This window comes from Onychostoma macrolepis, chromosome 18, assembly GCF_012432095.1.
Source record: "Onychostoma macrolepis isolate SWU-2019 chromosome 18, ASM1243209v1, whole genome shotgun sequence".
In the NCBI taxonomy this organism is placed as follows: Eukaryota; Metazoa; Chordata; class Actinopteri; order Cypriniformes; family Cyprinidae; genus Onychostoma; species Onychostoma macrolepis.
Window position 1 is genome coordinate 736,257 of NC_081172.1, and position 23,744 is coordinate 760,000.

The window sequence follows — 23,744 nt, forward strand, 5'->3', positions numbered from 1 at the left end:
TAATCGCATACAAAATAAGAGTTTGCATAATATATATGTGTGTGTTCTGTGTATATTTATTATGTATATATAAATACACACACATACAATATATATTTTTAAAGTATTTACATGTCTATATTTATATTCATATAATAAATATATTTTATATATAAACATAACATATTTTTCTGAAATATATACATGCATGTGTGTATTTATATATACATAATAAATATACACAGCACACATACATATATTTTGTAAACAAAAACTTTTGATGTGATTAATCGCGATTAATCGTTTGACATCAATAGTAATTTTATATAAACATGCCGTAGAAAAAAACGTGGTAACACTTTATTTTAAGATGTCCTTGTTACACGTTACATGTACTTACTATTATAATAACAACAATAAATTACGCATAATTACATGCAAGTAACCTGAATCCTAACCTAATAGTGTGTTCTTAATTAATATTACTCAGTACTTAAATGTATAATTGCACTATAACAAGGACACCTTAAAATAAAGCGTAACCAAAACATTCCTGATGTGCATCCTGAGACAAAACAAAGGCTCAGGAACAGCTCAGACTTACATTTTAGCCTGGGACTAGGCTTAAGCCCTGTTTGTGGAACCGGGGGAAAGTGTTTAATAGTCATGAAAATAATGTCAAAATCTTAATGGTGCTAAAATAGCATGTGTGTGTGTGTGTGTGTGTGTGAAGGCGTCAGGACTCGGCCGGATGAAGCCGAACACAGTGATGTTGGGATTTAAGCGTAATTGGAGAATCGCCAAACCACAGGACGTTCAAAGCTACGTGGGAATTCTGCAGTGAGTCCTCAAACTGTCTGTCTGAATCACCTGCTGTCTTTCTCTCTCACACACACGGTTCTGTTCTTCCCGCAGCAACGCATTTGATTTCGAGCACGGGGCCGTGATACTGAGAATCAGTCAGGGGATGGACATCTCTCACATCCTCAAAGCAGAAGGTACAACACCGCAACAAACTCTCAGAGGAACAAGACGCCTCAGATTAACATTACTGTGTGTGTTAAAGACGTGAAACCGATGAGTTAAAGGAACAGTTCACCCATAAATGTGCCATACTCCACGCCATCCCAGATCAGGATGAGTTTTGTAGAAATGTGTCACTGCATCAGTGTCTCAGCAAAGTGAATGGGTGCCGTCAGAATGAGAGTCTGATAAAAACATCACAACATCAGTTAACAGTCCATCAGTTAACATCTGGAGAAGACAAAAGCTCAAACAAATCCATCATTGAAGCCTGGTTCGGACTGCACTATTTTAGCCCGATTTTGGTTTCAATCGTTTCATCTCGTGTAGTGTGTCATAGTGGACGACGACCGACATCTGAGCCGTGATCATTCGTGATCCAGCTTTATCTACAGAAGGAAATCGCCTTTCCTAATAATGCGCTAGTTACAGGGTTTCTGCAGGATTTTTAAGCTCAAATTTAAGACTTTTTAAGACCTTTTTAAGACCTGCACAAATAAAATTAATACCATATGAGCAGGGTAGGGCAATGTCTATGGTAAACTATTAAACTGTAAAATGACTATAAAAAGCATGATTTACAGTTCAGATACAAGTTTTCAGGAAAACAAAAAGTTTTATAAAATGATACACTTCACATTTCAGCCTTTAAACCATTTTTTAAGAAAATGGATGAGTCAAAAATATTAATTATTATATTAATTTAAACAATTAAATTAATTAAATAACATACAAACACATTTTACTGTTTAGATTTTTATAATGAATTATCTTCTTATTGACCCACCAGTTCACATTTACAGCTCTGCGTGTTTGCAGGGTAAAAACATGGGTCGATTTTCACATTGGTCTGAACAAAAAACCTAATGTTCCTGCAGTTCTAGGACCCTATTTTTTGGGACAGCGCTGTCTACTCCAACAGAGGAGACCTGATTCAAACATTAAACAAACAGATGCAAAGACTAGATCCATGGAAACTATTCATTTTTTATCTTTCCATCTTATTTTTAATGTAAGAGCTAGCGTGAACCGTTTGAGGGGGAGTCAGCAATCTCCATTTAGCCTTTTTAGCTGTGCAAAACAGTTCATTGTGATGCTGGATGTCGTAAATTAGTATTTGTATTCAAATTATTTTACATTTATTAAAGTACTAATAATCACACCAATTTGTACCACAAGTGTTTTACCATTTACTGCACTTTAAGTTTGTCACACATCAGACGTGAAGCGCTGCGGCTAATGAACTGAAGTCTCTTACAGACACAAGTCTTTCTTTCCAAGAAAACTGAATTTAAAACCAGAATATATAGAATATATTGAAATAAATTAGGTTAAATATTTCAAGAGAGTTACCAACGGGTATGTTTAGGGTTAGGAGTTGGTTAGGACAATAATTAAGTGCATACAATTAAACAACTACATAATTCCTTAAAAATAATAATATACAGAATTGAATAGCAAGTGCTATAAAATAATATGAGCCACTAATATTTGGTCATTTAGCAGATGCTTTTATCCAAAGCGACTTACAAATGAGGACAATGGAAGCAATCAAAATCAACAAAAGAGCAATGATATGCAAGTGCTATAATGAGTCTCAGTTAGCTTAATGCAGTACACGTAGCAAGGTTTTTTTTTTTTTTAAAGAATAGAATTAGAATAGAGAGTGCTAGAGTCAGAGGGTCAAATAAAGATGGAAGAGATGTGTTTTTAGCCGATTCTTGAAGATGGCTAAGTACTCAGCTGCTGGGATTGAGTTGGGCAGGTCATTCCACCAGGAGGGAACAGTTAAAGTAAAAGTCTGTGAAAGTGATTTTGTGCCTCTTTGGGATGAACAATAAAGCGATGTTCACTTGCAGAACGTAAGCTTCTAGAGGCACATAAGTCTGAAGTAATGAATTTAGGTAAAGGGGTGCAGAGCCAGTGGTCGTAGCTATTGGTAGCCAGTGCAAATTGATAAACAGAGGTGTGATGTTCTTCATTCTTTCTTACATTATTTTTGGCTCATTAAAAATTAATCTTGCTGCACGTTCTGGATTAATTGTAAAGGCTTGATAGAACTGTCTGGAAGACCTGACATAATACATACAATAAATAAATAAAATAATAAAAAAAAAAGAAAAAACTATAGGGTCCTAGAAATCCGGTTCTGAAACTACAGCCTCCGGTATTGCATGAATACACTACTCACAACAACAGCCTTATTGAACATGCGCATTCATTCTCTGCCAGCAGGAGGCGCTTTCGAACGGTTTCCGCGGTAACAGCAGAACACAAAGCAGCACGGGATTTTGAAACGTGCTGCGTTCATATTTATTTATAGCTTTTTGAAGTTTAATCGTCACATTAAGCTGCATCGTGATTCTGGTCAGTACTCAAATTTAAGACCTCTTGAAATCATAATTAAGACTTTCTTGTACAATTTAAGACTTTTTATGACCTTAAATTTGATAAAGTAAATTTAAGACTTTTTAAGACTTTTTAAGGACCCGCGGAAACCCTGTAGTTAGCAAGTCTTACGATGAATGCACTACAGTTAAGAGTCTCTCAGAGAGTGGCTCGGAAGAGAGGGGCGGGGTCAGCAGAGCTCATTAGCATTTAAAGGAACATGCACCGAAACGGCACGCTGTGTTTTTGACAGGGTAAAAAGGGTGTTGTTTTACACTACCATTGAGAAATTTTAACCAAAGTATGTTATAGACCAGGGGTTTTCAAAGTCTAAGACAGTGGGCCTCCCTTTTGACACAACTTACCCCCCCCAACACACACACACAGAACAATGTCAGACTGTTAACTCACTTTTATCATTATTTGTGCTAACATGAAAAGTGCAGTTATTTTCAGAGTAATAACAAGTAGGTTAATATAATGTTTTTAAAACTAAGAATAATGAAACAAAAACAATGATGGTTCCATACGAAAAGAACAGAATATATTTTTTAGCAATTTAAAATTCTAAGAACTGTCCGTCTCAGTCAAAACGGTCAGATGATCCATAACAGAGAGAGGGGATGGAACTTTAAACATGGCAACATTTTTATATCTCTACTATTGATTAATATGCTTACGTAATTATATCCCTACCTTGGTGAGCGGTATGCATTTGTTTCCTCGCTGCGCAGAGAAGACTAATTCGTGGTTGTAGTGACGTCAGAAACAGACGAAGGTCATCCTCCACTTATACGATATTTGTTCTTGATGAATGTCATGGCAGAAAATACGTTGAAACGAATGGTAAAAGTTTCCTCAGTGCTCTTTGTGTGAGAGCCAGAAATGTCCGATGGAAGAGTGTGTAATCATTTGCTCCAGTTCATGATTACTAGTCAGATCAATCAAAGCCTCTTCGTCTTGCATAAACAGTGCGTCACTTTCTGCTGGCTTGAGCTTGAATGGATTGCGAATCCACTCATCCTGGACGGTCTCGTTGGAAAAATAGTGTGTGAACTGCTGACACAGACCCCTTAGGTGTTCAGCGCCCGAAGGCTGAATAGGAACCAGTCGGCCCTGCCTCTTGCATGAAGTCAGCCAGCGTAGGAAACATGTCCAAGCATCCTAAATCCTAAACTCAAATACTGATCATGATATCGTCGTCTTTTGGGTTTAAGCCCTGAAGTTGAAGACTTTTCATTAAGACCCTAAAGAATCATATCAATTTGGGCATCCGATGACCTCTTAAATTTTTCCATCATCCACGATGAGTTCCGTCACATTTGTGACACCGGCCAATAGGAGCGCAGAAGCGCCTTCGTACACGCTTTCAAACAAGCCGAAACGAATAACAGTATCGGTCCTGCTAGGTGGAAATGTTTGTGGCGCTATGGCTATAATGTTTTCAAAAAAGTTAAAAAACGTCAAGTAAAAATGATTTGCCCTCACACTCTCAGAAATATAGGTACAAAAGCTGTCACTGGGGCGGTACCTTTCCAAAAGGTACACTTTTGTATCTATTAGGTTCACATATGTACACTTTAAGTACTAATATGTACCTTTAAGGTACCAAAATGGACCCTTTAGGTACAAACAAGTACCGTTTGAAAAGGTACCGCCCCAGTGACAGCTTTTGCGCCTTTATTTCTGAGAGTGCAGTTCTCTTGTCCATGCTGTGCTCTTCACGCAATCCAGATTTGTGTCGGGTTTTCTTTCTTTTTTGGGCTTTTCACACAACAAGACACGCTGTTTGCTAGCCATTGTTTGTTTACGCTCATGTCTCCGCCTGTCTAGTCCCGCGTTATCGATGACAGCACAGTTAAAGACGGTAAGCGAAGAAAGATGGGATAGCAACGTGTAGCCTGACATGTTTCTTGTTCAAGACACGACAAGATTTCAGGAGTTAAAATCGACTGTCGTAACCGACAAAAGATCTGTGTAGTCTAAACCGGGACGTTTTTAACTAAAAATCTGAATCTATAATCCATAATAATGCTTCCTCCGGTGAAAAAGTGTTCTGATCTGAATCAGGAGAGAAATCTGCACTCAATATGCTGGATGTGTTTCAGCTTTTGTCTTCTCCAGATGTTAACTGATGGACTGGAGTGGTGTGGATTATTGTGATGTTTTTATCAGACTCTCATTCTGACGGCACCCATTCACTGCAGAGCATCCATTGCTGAGACACTGATGCAATGCTGAATGATGAATATGCAATATTGTGTGATTGTCAGAGGAAATGGAGCGCATGATCATGGAGCAGCGGGCGCTGGAGATGGAGGAGAATGACTTTCAGCCACACGGAGGAAACGGGTTCTTCAACAGGTCTAAGAAAAACTCCAAAAAAGAGCTGACCAGCAAAGGTACGGCCGCTCGTTCTCATTCTCTCTCTCTCTGAATGTCTTAAATGCATCAAATGAAACCTACTCAAAGACGTTCTGAAAGTGCATCCATCAGGCCGGAGCTCCAGCGCTCTAATAAAAGCTGATTAAATGTGCCTCTGTAAAACCGTCTGTGCGGTTATAATCTAATAGTCTGGTCTCACGGAGCACAGTGCCCTGAACTCCAAACTCACTGTCTCGCCGCTGCACTTCTCGGACGTGAAGGTTTTTAATAGGACAGAGTCTTAATGGCCTCAAACGCTGCAGACTCAGGTCTTTCTGCATTCACCATTATCTTCGTCTTTACTGCCTCTTCTCAAACAGATTCAATCATGGGGTCACATGTCATTTAGCAGGCGCTCGTATTCCAAACGACTCATTAAACACTAATCTGTTGGTCTTTTGTGCTGATGTCTCTAATCACTGCGGTCTAATAAAGCACACATAGTGGCTATAAACATATTTGGACACTTGAGCTACAATTAAAGATGCATGTATTTACATTAGACAACAAAATGTCAAAACAAGTGCAATTTATTTTAAATAAACACAATACACGCTACTTTCACTGAGATACTATAATAGTTTTTACTAATAATTAGAATTTTTGTATATTTTTGTTTTCATTTCATTTTTTTTTTTTTTTTAAGTCTATATAGTTTTATTAATTTTGTCTTTATGTCTATAAAATTTTAGTCATTTTAGTAAATCAAGTTAAACTAAATGAAAAAAAAAATTCCTTGGCAACTAGCTGAAATAAAATGTTTAAAAAGTTTTATATATATATATATATATATATATATATTTTTTTTTTTTTTTTTTTTTTCATGAATTTATTTCATTTTCAATATAAAAATAATTTTATTTTTATTTTGTTTTGATTTTAGTAAATTGTAATAGTGAATTTTTAAAATAAATTTTAGTTTATTTCAGTAAAAATGTATTTTATTTGAAGCTACAATTTTTTTTTAATTAAAAGAACACTTTTTAAACAACACATTCCTCAAGATGAAGTTTTCTAGATTTCACAATATGAGACAATAAATATATTATTCTAAATGAACACAAAATGGCCTGGACATTGAACACCAGTTAGTTAAAATGGCTCAGAAAGTGAATTTAGTTCTGAAAAACATCATTTGAGTGCTGATGCTACTTGATTTAATATTGCAATCAAACTCACACATTTTTGGCATGACTTTTGTGTCACAAAATCCACAGACTCACATTAGTTTTGCAGTCCAATTCAAAGACATTAACACTAAACCCAGTCTGGAGTTTGATCTTAAACGTGACCTGTTTGTCCAGAAGAGCTGAGAGCTTTTTGTTTTCCTTCCTCAGTTTCTCTGGATGTTCCTCAGACATCAGATCTGGCCAAGATGAACCAGCGTCTGGTGGACGCCAGCAGCCAGTTCAAGAAGAAACAGGACAAAGGGACGATTGACGTTTGGTGGCTGTTTGAAGACGGAGGTGAGCACAAATCTTCCTGACGTCACGGCTGCGTTCTTCCCTTCCTTCAGGTCTGAAGTGTGATGGTGATGTCTCTTCTTGTTGTTCTGCAGGTCTCACGCTTCTCCTGCCTTATATTCTGACCACACGGAAGAAATGGAAGGACTGCAAACTCAGGATCTTCATCGCCGGCCAGCCTGAGCGCATCGAACAGGACAAAGAGGAGTATGTCAGAACAGAAACAGACTCTAACGCCTCTAATCGAACACCTGCTGACGGATGCTGACTAGTAACTAGTGTTGGGAAGCAACCAGTTACAATGTAACAGAATTACGTAATTTAATTACACCATAAATGTAACTGTAATCTGTTACAGTTACTGAGAAAAATTGTGTAATTAAATTACAGTTACTTTGAAAATGTTATTGATTACAAAAGGGGGTTACATCTGAATATTTTCACACACACACACACACAGATTTGATTGATTTCTTTCCCAAATTGCATTGACTGCTTTAAAATATGACACACCAATGTTTCAGGACACATGCTTATTTCCTATTTGGGTTTATGTAAATGATTTTTTTTTTTTTTTTAAAGATTAACAGTTTTTTCCATTATTAGATGCCAGTGTTTGCTATCAAAGCTATACAAAGATCTGATTTCAAAAACAGCATCATAGCTATTAAACTATTTCTTGTTATGATTTTAAATCTGTATTTACCTCAGAATGGTCTTAAAGTAGAAAGAGGTGCTAAAGTCTGATTTTGTGGTGGCTGTGCTTTGAAATTAAATTATATTAATCTTTAAAAATTAAATTATAATTCAAGAGATAGTTATACTATTTATTACATTTTTAATATGGTAACTAATATGTGATCTATAACCTATTATTATATTTCCGAAGTAGCCTTCCCAGCACTGACTGACCTGCGTGTTTTTCTCCGTAACTGTCCGTCAGAATGCAGGAACTTCTGAAGAAGTTCAGGATCAAATATGCCGACATCAATGTTATCACAGACATCAACGTCAGGCCCAGCACAGAGAGGTGTGAATGAAAAACACACGCGATTAATCCTCATTCCATTCATTGACACGCTCCACGTGCTCCGAATACACTCACTCACTCTGTGTGTGTGTGTGTGTGTGTGTGTTAGCTGGAAACTGTTCGAGGACATGATCGAGCCGTTCCGGATGCACGAGGGTTCAAAGGAGACGTCGCAGGCTGAAGCTCTGAGGAAAGAACATCCCTGGAAGATCACAGACGCCGAGCTGGACGCATTTGAGGAGAAGGTAGAATCCCACATTACCCACAACCCCTTGCACAAGAAGAGGAGTTTGCGACTGTTCATTAAAATGTAGAAAAATTTAAAAACAAAGCTGCCATAGCAGTTAATAATTGTGTAAATGCAGTAATAGTATGTGCACTGCTGGTCAAAAAGATTCTTTAATGTTTCTGAAAGAAGTCTCTTCTGCTCACCAAAGCTGCATTTATTTGACCAAAATACAGTAAAAATTGTGAAGTATTATTACAATTTAAAATAACTGTTTTCTATGTGAATATGTGTTAAACTAATTTATTTCTGTGATGCGCAGCTGTATTTTCAGCATCATTACTGCAGTCTTCAGTGTCACATGATAGAAAGAAATTAATACTTTTATTTAGTAAAGACGCACTGAATTGAACCAAAGTGACCTTTTTAATGTTACATTTCTGTTTCAAATAAATGCTGTTCTTTTGAACTTTCTATTCATCTGTGAATCCTGAAAAATAAAATGCATCACGCTTTCCACAAAAATATTGAGCAGCACAACTGTTTTCAACATTGATAATAATCAGAAATGTTTCTTGAGCAGCAAATCAGTATATTATTATGATTTCTGAAGATCATGTGACACTGAAGACTGCAGTAATGATGCTGAAAATACAGCTGCGCATCACAGAAATAAATTACAGTTTAACACATATTCACATAGAAAACAGCTGCTTTAAACTGTATTTTTGATCAAATAAATGCAGCCTCGGTGAGCAGAAGAGACTTCTTTCAAAAACATTTAAAAAATCAATATTCCTCCAACAGTTTGACTGGTCATGTATTTAAGTGAACGAAGACGATCGATCGACCACATGAGTGTGTGATAAGCGTCTGTGCTTTACTCTCCGCAGACGATGCTGCAGGTGCGTCTCAATGAGCTTCTTCAGGAGAGCTCGAGAGCAGCCAAACTCGTCCTGGTGTAAGTCACACCCTCATCAGCATTATGTGTGTGTGTCAGTGCATGATCATGTGACTCACGAGTGTGTGTGTGTGTTACAGGAGCATGCCCATCGCCCGTAAAGGCTCCGTCTCTGATTATCTGTACATGGCCTGGCTAGATGCACTCACCAAAAATCTACCGCCGACCGTCCTGATACGAGGAAACCATCAGAGCGTGCTGACCTTCTACTCCTGAAGAACACACACACACACACACACACACACAGTTTGTGTTCAACAGCATACCACTGAAAAATGAATCCATCTATATCTTGACTTATTTGATCAGACATTATTACATAAAGGAACAGTAAAAATGCAAAATAAAAAGCCACTCACTGAATTTAGCATATGATAAGGCATGCTGTATATGAAGAATGAACCCATGATCTGAATGTATTATTTGATCAGACTGCCAAAAGAAACTTTTCTAATTATCAATGCTGAAAACTGCTTTTGCTGCTTAATATATTTGTGAAAACTGTGATATACACTACCATTCAAAAGTTCGGGTTAAGTATGATTTAAAAAAGAAAAAAAAAAAAGAAATATATACTTTTATTCAGCAAGAATGCATGAAATTGATCAAAAGTGACAGAAACGACATTTATAATGTTGATTTTGATTTCAATTAAATTTAGATTTTTAAAACTTTCTATTCATCAAAAAACACCAAAAGACATTTTTACATAAAATAACATGAAACATGCTGAATAAAAGCCACTGACTGAATTTAATATGCAACATAACGAGGTATAAAGAGCATGATTTAAACATCACCGTCGCATACTGTAATAAAGACTGCACAGCTACAGTATGTTAGTATCCACTGTGACTCAATACTGCCCTCAGCTGGACACATGTAGCTATAACAACAACAATAGATCTCTGTAAACAGTATAAAAGCACTTTAGTGTCAAATTATTCAGTGATCAATTAAAGTATCTTATTTTTGTCAAGTATTTTTGTAAATATATTCACTAACGGCCATTATGATTGCCGATCCTATTTATATTTCTGTGGTACTGGGAAAGACTGTGTGAAATTATTTCATGCTATATTAATTTTCAAGAACATAAAAATGTTTTCTCACAGTAAATAAACCAATTTTTGAAAAATGCATTTGAGTGTCTCAAAAGTGAAGGTGTTTGTGGTACTATACGCTAGTTTTAAACAAATTCCCAAATGGGGGGGTATGATAATATATGATATTACCGATTAAATAATTTATTGTGATTTAAGCACAGTAATAGTATTTTGAAGGAAACTGCAGGTTAGCGCGGTATTTTTTTAACGGTTGATTCAAACCAAGAACAACAACAAAATTCCAAACGAGCTGTGAATGGAAACGACGCGTTTGAACGAATATTCACCGGATAACGGGTGCTTTACAGGCGGATGTTCTTCGGTTCAGGGTGATTATCATAAGTAATTAATTTCACCTGAGTATTTAACGCTGCCGCCGCCGTCGTGACGAGTTTCTCCCTCAGGATGCGCCGTTTAACGTTCACTTGATCCCGCTTCGTTCTGAATCAACGGAACGGATTCTCACACAAATACGCGATGAACCGTGAGTTCAAACGACCTCCGAGAACTACACCGCACAAAAAACTACAACTCCCAGAATGCAAACAACAACAAATATGGCGGAGTAACTTACTGTTGAAGATGTTGGTTTGGCGCGTTTCTGTGGCCGCTGTTCGCGGTTTAAACGGATTTGGTCTCGGACGCGGCGCCGGAGGTCAGCAACTCTATATAACATCACGACAAAACAGCCGTTAATAATAACCGTTAATAACGGACTGCAGCGCGACGCTCCGTGATATATCACTCGCTACACTTCACCTCAGCATGCTGGATCAAATTTAACTCTTTATTCATAACGTGCTGGCTATGTTATGAATAATATAATAAAAATGTGATTCACCACTGCTTGAATGTGATATCACTTCTAGACAAGGAGAAGGCAATGAATGTGACGTTAGTACATCAGAAATATGTCTGCTATATAAGGTGCTACATAGATAAACAATGACAAAAACTCCCGACTAGTGGTCGCCACAAGGGATCTTAGTTTAATAATGACGACTAATTTAATTTTATTAAATTATTTATGTGACTCAGGAGCACAAAAGCAGTCATAAGCAGCTCAGGTATATTTGTAGCAATAGCCAACAATACATTGTATGGGTCAAAATTATCAATTTTTCTTTTATGCCAAAAAGATCATGTTCTATGAAGACATTTGGTGAATTTGTTACCGCAAATATATCAAAACTTAATTTTTGATTAGTAATATGCATTGCTAAGAACTTTAAAAGGCGATTTTCTCAATATTTAGATTTTTTTTGCACCCTCAGATTCCAGATTTTCAAATAGTTGTATCTCAGCCAAATATTGTCCAACAAACCATACATCAACGGAAAGCTTATTTATTCCGCTTTCAGATGATGTATAAATCTCAATAATGATAAAAATGGACTCTTATGACTGGTTTTGTGCTCCAGTGTCATATTTAAAGAAACGTTGCACATTCTCTTGTTGACGCAGCGCCAGGGTTGCCAGGTTTCCGCAACCAAACCCACCCAATTGCTACTCAAAACAATCCCAATCGCGTTTCGAGGGGGTCCCCGAGTAAATTCGTGTTCCGAAGGGTAAAATATGCGTTATTTTGACGGGGATTTCCTGGTAAAATTCGCATTTCAGGTCATAAATATCAAGTTTTTGGGGTCGCGGCAACAGTAAAGTAGTCCAATTCAGCGGACTTGGCAACACTGCAGCACCCACGACTTTCCCGCCGTCATTTCAAATAAAGCATTCTGGCGCGCTTTATTCATTCATTCAGTCGCTTCAGCCGCGCTCTCCAGTAAAATGCCCTGCTCTGAAGTTACAGAAGCGGTTTCTCCGCAGAAGAGATGCAAGAGCGATGCGGTGAACGGACACGAAGAGCAGAAGGTGCTAAAATTCGCCAAGCTGACAGAAAACGCCACGACACCGAGCCGAGGATCGAACCAAGCCGCGGGATTCGACCTGTACAGGTGAGACTCGATCCGGAGCCGCTGGATCAACACTGTTTCTCTGTGTTCTGTATGCTGTTCTGCACGTTTAGACTCATACCCGTTCGCAGTGTTTCCCCCCTCTTAATTATGTTTTTCTTATTTCTGTATTGCTAATGTTTTAACCTGCAGAATTTTTTTTTACTTGCAGTATTCACTGCTGCATTAGATGCACTGTGTTCTGCGCATGCGTGCTGCTCTGCACGTGGTTAGGTTCATGGACATTTCTCTCTTGCACTTATTTTTCCCTCTTAATTCTAGTAACGTTATTTGTACTGCTGCTTTTGTTGCACCGTTTTTAGATGGTGTTCTGCTCATGCATGCTGCACTGCTTGTGTTTAGACTCATGCACATCTCTATTGCATTGATTTTTCAGGATTCCAGGATTCACTGCTGCATTAGTGCATTTGATGAACTGTGAACATGCTCAGAAAACTTCTAATTCTAGTACTTAATGCTGCTTTTGTTGCACTGTGATTAGATGCAGTGTTCTGTTCATGCATGCTGCACTGCTCATGTTCATGCATCTTTCTCTTTTGCATTGTTTCCTCCTAATTCAGTATTCTCTGCTGCTTCAGTGCGTTTGATGAGCTGTGATTGATCGGTCACACAGAACCTCATGTGTGTGTTTCAGTGCATACGACTACAGCATCGAGCCGATGGACAAAGCTCTGGTCAAGACGGACATCCAGATCGCGGTTCCACACGGATACTACGGCCGAGTCGGTGAGCGAGAACTACAGAAGTGTGTGTCATCCGTCCAGAATCTGTGTGTGTTTCCTCATTAATGCTCTTGTGTTGCAGCTCCTCGCTCGGGTCTCGCCGTGAAGCACTTCATCGATGTTGGCGGTACGTCGCTCGTGAATCACATTCACCAATGACATGACAATGTGATGTTTTGCTGTGATATCACATCATGTGTCGTGTCTCTACAGCTGGCGTGGTTGATGAGGACTACAGAGGGAATCTGGGAGTCGTGCTCTTCAACTTCAACAAAGAGCCGTTTGAAGGTGTGACCGCAGACCTAAAACGCTCCTAAATCAGAGCAGAAAGTCTTGCATTCATAAAGTCATGGCATTTAAATGTTGCATGTGCTGTAAAACAAAAAACATGATCCTCAATTTTCAGTACAAATATCTAAACATCCATAAAGAGACATTTATTTGAGATGAAAACTGAACATATGAAGTCTTGTTTTCTGAGAAAATAAACACTTAAACGAGACAAAAATACTGCTTTAAATGACGGAATGGTTTGAAATAACAGGAGCGCGAGTGAGAGTGATTTCTGCAGAAGTTCTCGACGACACGCGTGTTTTTCAACACTCTTGACTCTGTTTGCAGTGAAGAAAGGCGACCGCATCGCTCAGCTGATCTGTGAGAGAATCTGTTACCCGGAGCTGCAGGAGTTACAGGTACACGCTGCTGTCGTTAACTCGTTCGTTAGTCGCTTCTGCTGTATTTACATCATGTTTTCTGGTTTCAGACGCTGGACGAGACGGAGAGAGGAGCGGGAGGCTTTGGCTCCACCGGCACCAACTGAATCTGTTACTGTGTTAAATGTAATAACATTTATACTGTAATGCTGTGAAACTATTTCATGTTCATTTTTTTTTTATTTGCGATTATCGAAATAGTTCTTTGTTTAAAAAAAAAAACATGCACATAAATGTAGAAAGTTTTGCTGTTAATTAACAAGTAGTTTTTCGTGCTGTTGCTCTTTTAATGTTATGCTACAGTTTTTGTACATTCTGGTCATTTTGACCTGGAGAGGATTTTCTTTTCCCTGCATTTAAACTTACCGACTGCTTATTAAAAAAAAAAAAAAAAAAATTGGGTTATTTTTGTATTTCATGGGGATTTTGGTGTTCCCGTTGAAAAATGACCAGTCTACATAAATTGCTTAAATTTATTTTTGGTGTATATCGATACCAAATACCAGACTCAATCTGATCAACTTGTCATCTTTGAATTGGCACAGGTTTTGTGTCTTTCTGATTGATCATTGATCTCAGTTTGAGTGAACATTGTCAAAATGATCCACAAATAATGCTTTTCACAGTCAAAAACCGAGATGGAGAAACTGATTAGTGAAGCCTGTGATCACTCGGCTCCAAAAATGTGTTTAAATGAAAGTAAACAAATTGATAAAAACATGAAATCCAAGATTTGGCGATATGATAACATAAGACTTCCAAGGAGTTATATATATATATACATACATATATATTTTTTTAAAGCTGGTAATTTTTTGACTGGAAACACAAAATTGGCTAAAGGATTTCCATCACTAACTAAATCTAACCGTGTGTCGCTCAGGAGCCGCTGGGTGGTGTTACAGGACAGTTCATAAAAACATCAGACATGAACTACACCGATGCAAACCACCTCTCAGTGCCCGCTCACTTTTTAGGTCAAAATAGGTCACCAATGAGATTTGCTTGGGTCCATATATTTTCTTTACTTCAGAATCTGTGTCTAAAAGGGTAATATTTGATGTATTTGAGGTCTGAGATGTGGGAACGCTGAAGAGAGAGGAGGGCAATTATTTTGCATTTTAGGTCAGCATTGCCGTCTAATCAGCCAATATTGCTTTAAATAGCCTGAACAGCACTTCATCTTTTATAACATGGGATTTTGACCATATTCCATCTTGATTTTTGTAAAAAAAAAAATTGTATGTGTGAAAAATTAGTTTTGGACATATAAGGTAATAAAAAATATATTGTAAAAAATACCTTAAAGTAACTACAAATGAGCTTGTAAAACAAATATCTTTAAAATAAACTGTGCAGGGCATGCCCCCGAGTCACGCAATCTTCTCACCTGTTTGCATCTCTGACTGAGTTATGAACAAAAGCTCAAAAAGAGTTTTCTTTTGTGGCACGTTTGATCTTTACATCATTTACAGACTTACCTCTACATTTTGTGTGATTTTTGTCGAGGTCAAATACACAAAACAATAAAGCGCTTTATAAATAAAGGTGACTTAAGATGTTTTGCTTGTTTTCTTTACCATTACTAAAAAACAGAAGTGCTATGGTGGTATCAGATGGTAATACTACAGTACTGTGCTGAATTAACCATATTCATGGAAATTACACCTGTCAAATACATTAACCTTACTGTATCATATGATCACAAATTTCTATTTTTATCAAGTAAATGTCAGAATAACTAGTAATATTTCTTGGACTGAAGCAGCTCGGTTTTACTTGATTCTCCATCAATCATTTTTTGAAAAATCAGTGCGTCTCAAATCTGATCATCAGGATCTTCTGAGGAGCGTTTATTTCTTCATCTTTCAATCAGCATTGCATTGCATTGCATCATATGTTTGGATCATTTCAATCTCATCTTACTAAGACATATTACTGGAGATATAGAGCAACCAATGATATCGCCTATTTTTGCTCTGATTAAAATTGAGCTGTTTTTGTTTCCTAAACTCACTAGATCAGACTATAAGTGACCCTGGACCACAAAACCAGTCACAAGGGTCGATTTTTTGAAATTGAGATTTATACATCATCTGAAAACCAAATAAATAAGTTTTCAATTGATGTTTGGTTTGTTATGATCGGACAATATTTGTCTGAGATACAACTATTTGAAAATCTGGAATCTGAGGGTGCAAAAAAATCTAAATATTGAGAAAATCTCCTTTAAAGTTGTCCAAATTAAGTTCTTAGCAATGCATCTAATCAATAATTAAGTTTTGATATATTTACGGTAGGAAATTTACTAAATATCTTCATGGAACATGATCTTTGATTTTTGGCATAAAAGAAAAATGTATAATTTTGACCCATACAATGTATTGTTGGCTATTGCTACAAATATAGCTGTGCTGCTTATGACTGCTTCTGTGCTGCAGGGACACATATGAGCCGTAGAAGCCTGATCATGTGATGCTCATAAAAACACAAACTTTCTTGTAATATCAACTGTTCCATTTTTAAAAAGGCTATTTGATATGTCAAGCTTTACACCAGGGTTAAAGAATACCACAGTATTACCAATAAATGTAACGCAGCAGTATTATTATCACGATCCGATGCCGACGTTGTCAGCTGCTCAGTTATAAACTCTGGAGTGAACCGTTATCTTCCCAAGAGGAACCGAGCGAGAGCGAGTGATTCTGAGGCCGCTCTGAAAGAAGGCCAGCGCTCGAGTCGCCCGTACAACCAAAAATATGTTTTTATTGTGAATGTACATCTAACCCCCTCACGAGTGTGAAGACAGAACAGAACGTGGTCGTACAGACGGCAGAGGCGGCGTTCTCATCGCCGGAGGCCACAGGTGTGTGTGGAGGTGTGTGTGGCCGTCAGACCTCAGTGCATATGGATCGAGTCACAGAAACACAGTTTACAAGTAGTTGGTCATTATAAGAAGCACCATTACAAACCCCTCCGTTCCAGGGGTCCTCTAGTTTACAAATGCGTTCGCGAGTAAAAAAGTGACACGGTTACAGTATAGACACACTTAAATTACATGGACAGGGTTTCTGCGGGTCTTACAAAGGTCTGCATTTGTCTTGCACGATCTGAGGGCTTAAAAAGCTCTGGAATCAGAACAGAAAGGCTTGAATTCATAAATGCTGCATGCACTGCAAAAAAATGAATCTCTTCCTCAGTATTTCTGTCTTGTTTTCCAGTACAAATATCTAAACATGTTTAAATCAAGATGCATTTACTGGAGTTTTTCTGAGTTTATGCATCAAACAAGAACCAATCAATTTCAACAGCTATGTTTCCATCCACATATTTTTATGCAAATTTTGGAATATCACGTAAAACACTGGATGGAAATGCCAAGATGCACATAAAATCTTAAAATGTGCATTAAAAACGTATGCACTCGATTGAGGAGGATCATTTTTATCCAAAACGAAGACATGCACATAAACTACAATGGAAACACGTTTAGCGAATAAATTCCTTAATGTGCAACAAAAAAAAGTCATGTGACTTTGCCTCAACAGATCATGTGATTGGACATCTGGACTCTGACCTCATCGCACACCGTCTCAAATTTTATTTTAATTCTGAAAATCACCTCCATAACTCTCATACGATCAGGCATCTGAACGCAAGATCGCGTTGCATTTCGTCCACGCGTTTTGAGATGCAAGTCATTTATGATTTAGGAAAAAAACCACGTGTCCCCTGCTGCAGCAACTTTCATTTTTATTACTGATATTTTGCGCCGTTTCTCAGGAAGTCACTATTTTGTTCTCTTGAACACATGGGACAAAAATGGTGCTTTATTCACAAATGTTTTATGCAATATTCTACTTTCCCGCACAAGTTAAATTTGAAACTTTGGATGGAAAAAGAGCTAATGAGGAATGAAAATTACTCATTTTTCTGAGCCCATCAAAAGATATTTGTTCGTTTTTCATTGCGTTTTTGAAACTTTTGAACGCTGTATTATTCATGCCAGACCAGTAATTGGTGATGTCACTTTATAAAAAACAAAGTTTCGTGTTTTTGTCGTTCACACAGAGACATTTTCAAATGCTTCCACTTTGAAACCCATTTTAAAAGTTTGTTTTCAGGTTCCCAAAATGGATAAAACGCATAAGTTTTCAGTTTTTAGTTGAAAATGATGCCGTGTAAACACCCCTTTAATCATAAACTTACTTAATTTTGATCAATTTCTCAGAAAACAAAACTTATTTTGACACTTTCAGTGTTGGGGAAAGTTACTTTTAAAAGTAATGCATGACAATACTGCATTACTCCATAAAAAAAGTTACTAATTTCATTACTTTTTATGCAACATTTTTTTTTTTGTAAAGTAATGCATTGTTACTTTTTGTCACCTGAGCTTGGCTTGCTTATTTTTAATATAAAAAAACAACAAAAATGATATTTTTGGCAACTGTAAAGCCCCTTTCACACCAGAAGTGAAACGAATCAGTAATTGTAATTTGCATTACTTGTAATGTGTCACCTTCAACACTGATCATTTTGCTTCTCCAGTCAATGTATTTTGATTTCACAATCTTTGGACATTTGCACTGGAAAACAAGACAAAACACTGAGGAAGAACAGCAGTTTTTTGCAGTGTGATCAGAAGATACAGTAACAGTTATTTCCATATTTTAGCGTTTCTGAGCACAGATATTCAAAACATAAGCTGTTTTTGTTTTGCATAATGAATGAAAAAGTGATGGAGATCTGTTAGAAGTTGTATTTTCAAACTGCTTTCAAGTTGCTGATGCATTTGCATTCAGAGACTGTTTTAATGTGTTGTGTTCATATGTGACCCTGCAGCACAAAAGCAGTCATAAGTAGCCAATAGCCAACAATACATTGTACGGGTCAAAATGATCCATTTTTCTTTTATGCCAAAAATCATTGGGATATTAAGTAAAGATCATGTTCCATGAAGATATTTTGTAAATTTCCTACCATAAATTAATTTTTTATTAGTAATATGCATTGCTAAGAACTTCATTCGGACAAATTTAAAGGTGATTTTCTCAATATTTCGATTTTTTTGCACCCTCAGATTCCAGATTTTCAAATAGTTGTATCTATGGTCCTATCCTAACAAACCACACATCAATGGAAAACTTATTTATTCAGCTTATGACTGGTTTTGTGGTCCATGGTCACATTTGATTTATTCCTTGCATTTTCTCTGTACTGGCCTTCGTAAGAGCCGCAGAAACCCTGTTAGAATAGTTGCAGAGAACAGAAAGGCTAGCGTCGGGCAGCCGCAGACGGCGTGGGTCGGTTATTACAGTGCAGGAATCTATGCGCTCACGTGACTAGCACCGGTAAGATACGATAGACTGAGCCAGAGCGAGAAACTTCCATCCATTCCTCCGCGGCGGCGGTGGGAGTGTGTAATATGTAGGGTTGGGAATCAAAAATCAATTCCAATTCCAGAATCGGATACTTGCTGTAAAATTAAAATTTCAATTCCACCTATCAATTCCTGTGTGCACATCTTTTATTTTAATGGTGGTGAAAGGGGCTGTTAAATATGTATTTGTCTTTGAATCATTCATTCAAGAGATTCAAAAACACTGATTCGTCCAGTAATGAAACGAGTCAATCTTGAGCGAGTCATTGAATCATTCCATGCATAAAATCCATGAGATTTTGTTTAGTCGTCTAATGTGTTTTCTTCAGAATTGTGCCAGATTTTGACTCGAGAGAATTACCCCAGTCTTGGTTTCCTTACACTGGTTGCATGTCAAATTTAGAATTGAATTTAAGGTTTTGTTGATGCTTTTAAAAGCATTGCATGGCCCCAAAAATATATATTGTTGACCTTTTGATTCTTTATTAAAATAGAAGAAACATGAGATCTTCGAGTTCTTCATGTTCCTAAAATCAAAGGGCTTTCTCAGTGGCTGCTCCTTGATTATGAAACCCTCTTCCAATGCATATTAAACCTTCCCCATCTGTGGATGCTTTTAAGTCTAGATTGAAATCGTACCTTTTTAGTAGAGCTTTTAGAACTGATTAGTGATCAGGTTTTAATATTGTTTGTGTGACTGTATGTAACGATGCTGGAAAGCCCTTTGGTCAACGGCAGTTGTTTTAAATGTGCTACAGAAATAACATTTGTATTGTATTGTATTGTAAGAGAAATACAACCTCCATAAAAAAAAAAGAAAAAAGTCTCAATTTATCCAGAGCCATGCAGCTCTTTTCTGCAGCTTGAGACCAGTTTTTATGCAGCTGGCTGATTTTTGTTTATGGTATTCAGCAGCAATTAAATGTTTTGCAAGGATATTAAGTATATTCACAGAATAAATAAGTTTGATATCTAAATGTTTGACTTTCTTTTGTTTAACCACATTGGAATCGATAAGCAGAATCCGAATTGGAATTGATAGGATTCAAACGATGCCCAACCCTAGTAATGTGTTATGCGAGCGTATGATGCGGTGCGTGCTGCTCTTTGGGCGAGGCTGCTGCAGTCTGTCCGAGTGTCCGTCAGTGCAGGACGATCTGGACGCTCATGTGCAGAGCGTCTCCTAGCTGCCCGCTGAGGTAGTCTGTGTCGGGCCGCTCTGGGCTGCCGTTCTGCGGCACGCTGCGGATTTGTAAATAATACGCTCCCGGCTGGAGAGCTTTCTTCTTGGATAGGTGCAGGTAGCTGAGGCCGTCCTTCTGGCTCATGCGGAACAGGCCGTCGTCGTTGCCGTAGTCGATAGCGTAGCGCACGTGGTTAGCGAGCGTGGACAGCGCCGGCACGAAGTCGATGATGTGGTCTTTGCTCTTCAGTGTGCTGATATTCAGACGCAGCTGCAGCGTGTCGTCCACGTCTACACTGGCCAGACTGACCCAGTCCAGATCGTTCTGCACACACCGTCAGAAAGAGATGAAATGTAAACTGATATTTCCTATTGACACACTACAGCAAAAGATAGAAATAACTGACTTCAAACCATTTTTTAGCTGCTAAATAATTGCTGCTTACTTCGCAATGAATTCATCTTTTCCAATAAGTTTAAATTGATTTTTACCTTTTATGGGCATTTTTCTAAAAGTGTGCATTATTTTTTGAGTCAAATTCTTAAATTTAATCAGTGAATTAGAATAAGACATTTGGGCTGTTACCAAGCAAATTAAATCAGTATCAATAAAATTAATCTTTGCAATGCAGAGGAAACACAGAAGCTGCATCTGAAGAGGTGTTTAGATGAATTTACACACTGTTTAATGCAAGACATGAATGCATTTAACCTGCAATTACAAATGCATAAGAATGTTTTGATATATTAAACATAAAACTTTGAATACTGTAATTTGAAATTATTTAAATAATAAAAATAAACTTTAAATGTGAAATTAAACCGCCAGCAGGTGGCAGCGAGTCACTGTTAATAAGTGAGTCATTGCGATTGAACCGAATCATTTAAACGGTTGATTCATTCAGGAGCGAAACACAGTCATGTTGCTCAGAGACACAAAAAAGTGCTGTGGCTGTGTTTGGAATTATTTTTGTTGTCGAAATAAAGCAAAAACAGGCAATATAGTGCCTAAAACGCAAGTCTCTTAATTAACTTCTTGTTTTTTGAACTGTTGTGAAAAATAAATATTATGTTTGAAATCATGGTAATTTTTGGAGAAAAAAACGGCACTCTGCGTTATATTAACTATAGGAAATTATATAAATATACACATTTTCTGTCCCCATATCTTGAATTTTGTGATCATTCTAAATGTGTTTTAACAGACTTAAATGCGTGTGTGCGCTCTGTAGGTGTGTTTTGAATGGTTTTTGCAAAATACTGTCAAATAGCACATCGTTAAAACAACAATTACGATATTATCGCAGACGACATGTATCGCACACCCCTAGTTATAAGAGCTCATAAGTGTCTCAGTGAGAGCTGGGTTACCTGAAGCTCCTCGGTTCCGTTGGCGTTCCTGCGTTTGCGGCCCTTCTTCGGATAGCCGTTGATCTTACACTCGTAGCAGGCCTCAGGAGAGAGATCGTTCTCGTCTCCATCAGCGGCGGGAGTCAGAGGAGATCCACCGGCCGACAGCCCCGAGCCGGACAGACAGTGCCTGAGACACACACACACACACATGAGGGAAACAGAAACACACCACAAGACAACAGAATCAGCCGAACACAGATGTGCATCTACTGATACAATTTTTAATAGTTTTACTTTTAGTTAACAACAAGAACAAGGTGTATATCATGGCATGTGTTATTTTAGTACTATTTAAATACTATTACAGTTTTTAGTAATATTTTGATTAGCTTTTATTTTCATATTTTTAGTTTTCAAGTAATTTTGTTATGTGCTTTTCACGTTCAAGGCGATAATTCTCATTTAAAAAAATTTTTTAGGTTTTAATTTTCTTTTACATTTTATATTTTATTTAAATTACCAAAAACAATTTTCAATAGTTTAACTTTTAGTTAACAATAACAACACTTGTGTACATCATGACATATTTCAGGACTTAATTAATTAATTAATATTCAGAGTAGCTTTTATTTTTAAACTTTTAGTTTTCATTTTAACTATAATTTATTTTATTTTGTGCTGTTGTAATTATTATTCAGTTTGGGTTTTTTATGTTTCTATTTTTATGTTTTTGTAATTTTAGTACTTCACATTAAACTTAATTCATTTGACATTTCTCTTTTTTTTTGATCTTGTATTTATATTCTATTTCAATTACCAAAAAATATTTTCAATAGTTTTATTTAACACTAACACCACAGGTGTATGTCGTGTGTTACTCTGGCAGTAACAGTTCAGTACTCAAGGGGGCGACAGAGCTTCCTTCACATCTAGAAGACCACAGTTTCTGCTCACATCTACTACAGCACAACTGTGTGTGTGTGTGTGTGTGTGTGTGTGTGTGTGTGTGTGTGTGTGTGTGTGAGTGTGTGGGTTTGTATTTGTGGTTTACGGGGACACAAATTAGTTTAATGACATGGGTATGACAGAGGTATTACAATTTGAAGGTGGTTTATGAGAACATTTCCTGTGCCCCCGTAATTAAAAAAGCTTAAAAAACATACTAAATGGTGTTTATTTTAAAATGCAGAACGTTTCCTGTAAGGGGTAGATAGAAAATACAGTTTGTACAGTATAAAAACCATTACGCCTATGGAGAGTCCCGTAAACCACAAATACCAACATGTGTGTGTGTGAGATCGTGCGTGTGAGTCTGACCCCTGTCCGGCGCGCAGGTATCCAGGTGGGCAGCCGCACAGGTATCCTCCGTCGGTGTTGGAGCAGCCGAAGCTGCAGGGGTTCTGCGTCAAGCTGCACTCGTTGATGTCCTGACAGCCGCCGACCTGCTGCTCGAAGGCGAAGCCCGTCGGACACAGACAGCGGAAACTGCCCAGCGTGTTGTGACACGAGGCGCCGCCACATATCTGGCTGTTCTGGCACTCGTTCTCATCTGGACACACAGACACACGCGAGGTCAAAGGTCAGGCCGGTTCCCACAGCTCTGCGGTCTCTCTGCAGGAGCACGAGGACCAGCTGGATTCACACCAAAGATCAGGAGACTTTAATCAGCAGAGGAAGAGCCCAGCATTAGTCACAGACCGACAGACCCCACACAGGATGATGGGAAAACACTAACCTCACACACACACACACACAGACTGGGACGACAGTATTGATTTCCTGTTTAAATCGCTTCTTATTTTGAGGAACTGATATGGATT

General features: G+C 37.7%; 3 protein-coding genes and 1 long non-coding RNA gene across 8 annotated transcripts in view; 2 read left to right on the forward strand and 2 right to left on the reverse strand.

Moving 5' to 3' along the window:
• The window catches only part of slc12a1 (solute carrier family 12 member 1), a 24,217-nt gene extending 13,581 nt beyond the window's left edge, over positions 1-10,636 (forward strand). The window contains exons 18-26 of the mRNA XM_058751343.1: positions 713-819; positions 895-977; positions 5,664-5,792; positions 7,152-7,280; positions 7,373-7,484; positions 8,221-8,307; positions 8,417-8,552; positions 9,427-9,494; positions 9,575-10,636. Coding sequence (XP_058607326.1) covers positions 713-819; positions 895-977; positions 5,664-5,792; positions 7,152-7,280; positions 7,373-7,484; positions 8,221-8,307; positions 8,417-8,552; positions 9,427-9,494; positions 9,575-9,710 — 987 coding nt within the window. The 3' untranslated portion in view covers positions 9,711-10,636. The remainder of the gene's footprint in view (positions 1-712; positions 820-894; positions 978-5,663; positions 5,793-7,151; positions 7,281-7,372; positions 7,485-8,220; positions 8,308-8,416; positions 8,553-9,426; positions 9,495-9,574) is intronic.
• Positions 7,316-11,096, reverse strand: LOC131524324 (uncharacterized). The gene is made up of 3 exons (XR_009266967.1): positions 10,957-11,096; positions 9,644-9,706; positions 7,316-7,456 (listed from the first exon to the last, which is right to left on the reverse strand). It is a non-coding gene; the product is annotated as an uncharacterized LOC131524324 (long non-coding RNA).
• Positions 10,945-15,394, forward strand: dut (deoxyuridine triphosphatase). 4 transcript variants are annotated; one of them, XM_058751348.1, is made up of 7 exons: positions 10,945-11,084; positions 12,408-12,552; positions 13,205-13,296; positions 13,375-13,419; positions 13,506-13,580; positions 13,914-13,984; positions 14,056-15,394. In XM_058751348.1, the coding sequence occupies exons 1-7, from the start codon at positions 11,078-11,080 to the stop codon at positions 14,110-14,112; spliced, it is 492 nt and encodes a 163-aa protein (XP_058607331.1). In that variant the 5' UTR covers positions 10,945-11,077; the 3' UTR covers positions 14,113-15,394. The 4 variants fall into 4 exon arrangements, with proteins under 4 accessions (XP_058607331.1, XP_058607330.1, XP_058607327.1 ...); XM_058751347.1 differs by having other exon boundaries at positions 10,946-11,084; positions 12,402-12,552; XM_058751344.1 differs by lacking the exon at positions 10,945-11,084 and adding an exon at positions 11,099-11,255 and having other exon boundaries at positions 12,402-12,552.
• The window catches only part of fbn1 (fibrillin 1), a 90,683-nt gene continuing 81,928 nt past the window's right edge, over positions 14,990-23,744 (reverse strand). For both annotated transcript variants that reach the window (XM_058751342.1, XM_058751341.1), the window contains 3 exons: positions 23,242-23,473; positions 21,943-22,111; positions 14,990-20,896 (listed from right to left, as the gene is read on the reverse strand). In XM_058751342.1, the coding sequence (XP_058607325.1) occupies positions 20,531-20,896; positions 21,943-22,111; positions 23,242-23,473 (767 nt within the window). In that variant the 3' untranslated portion in view covers positions 14,990-20,530. The remainder of the gene's footprint in view (positions 20,897-21,942; positions 22,112-23,241; positions 23,474-23,744) is intronic.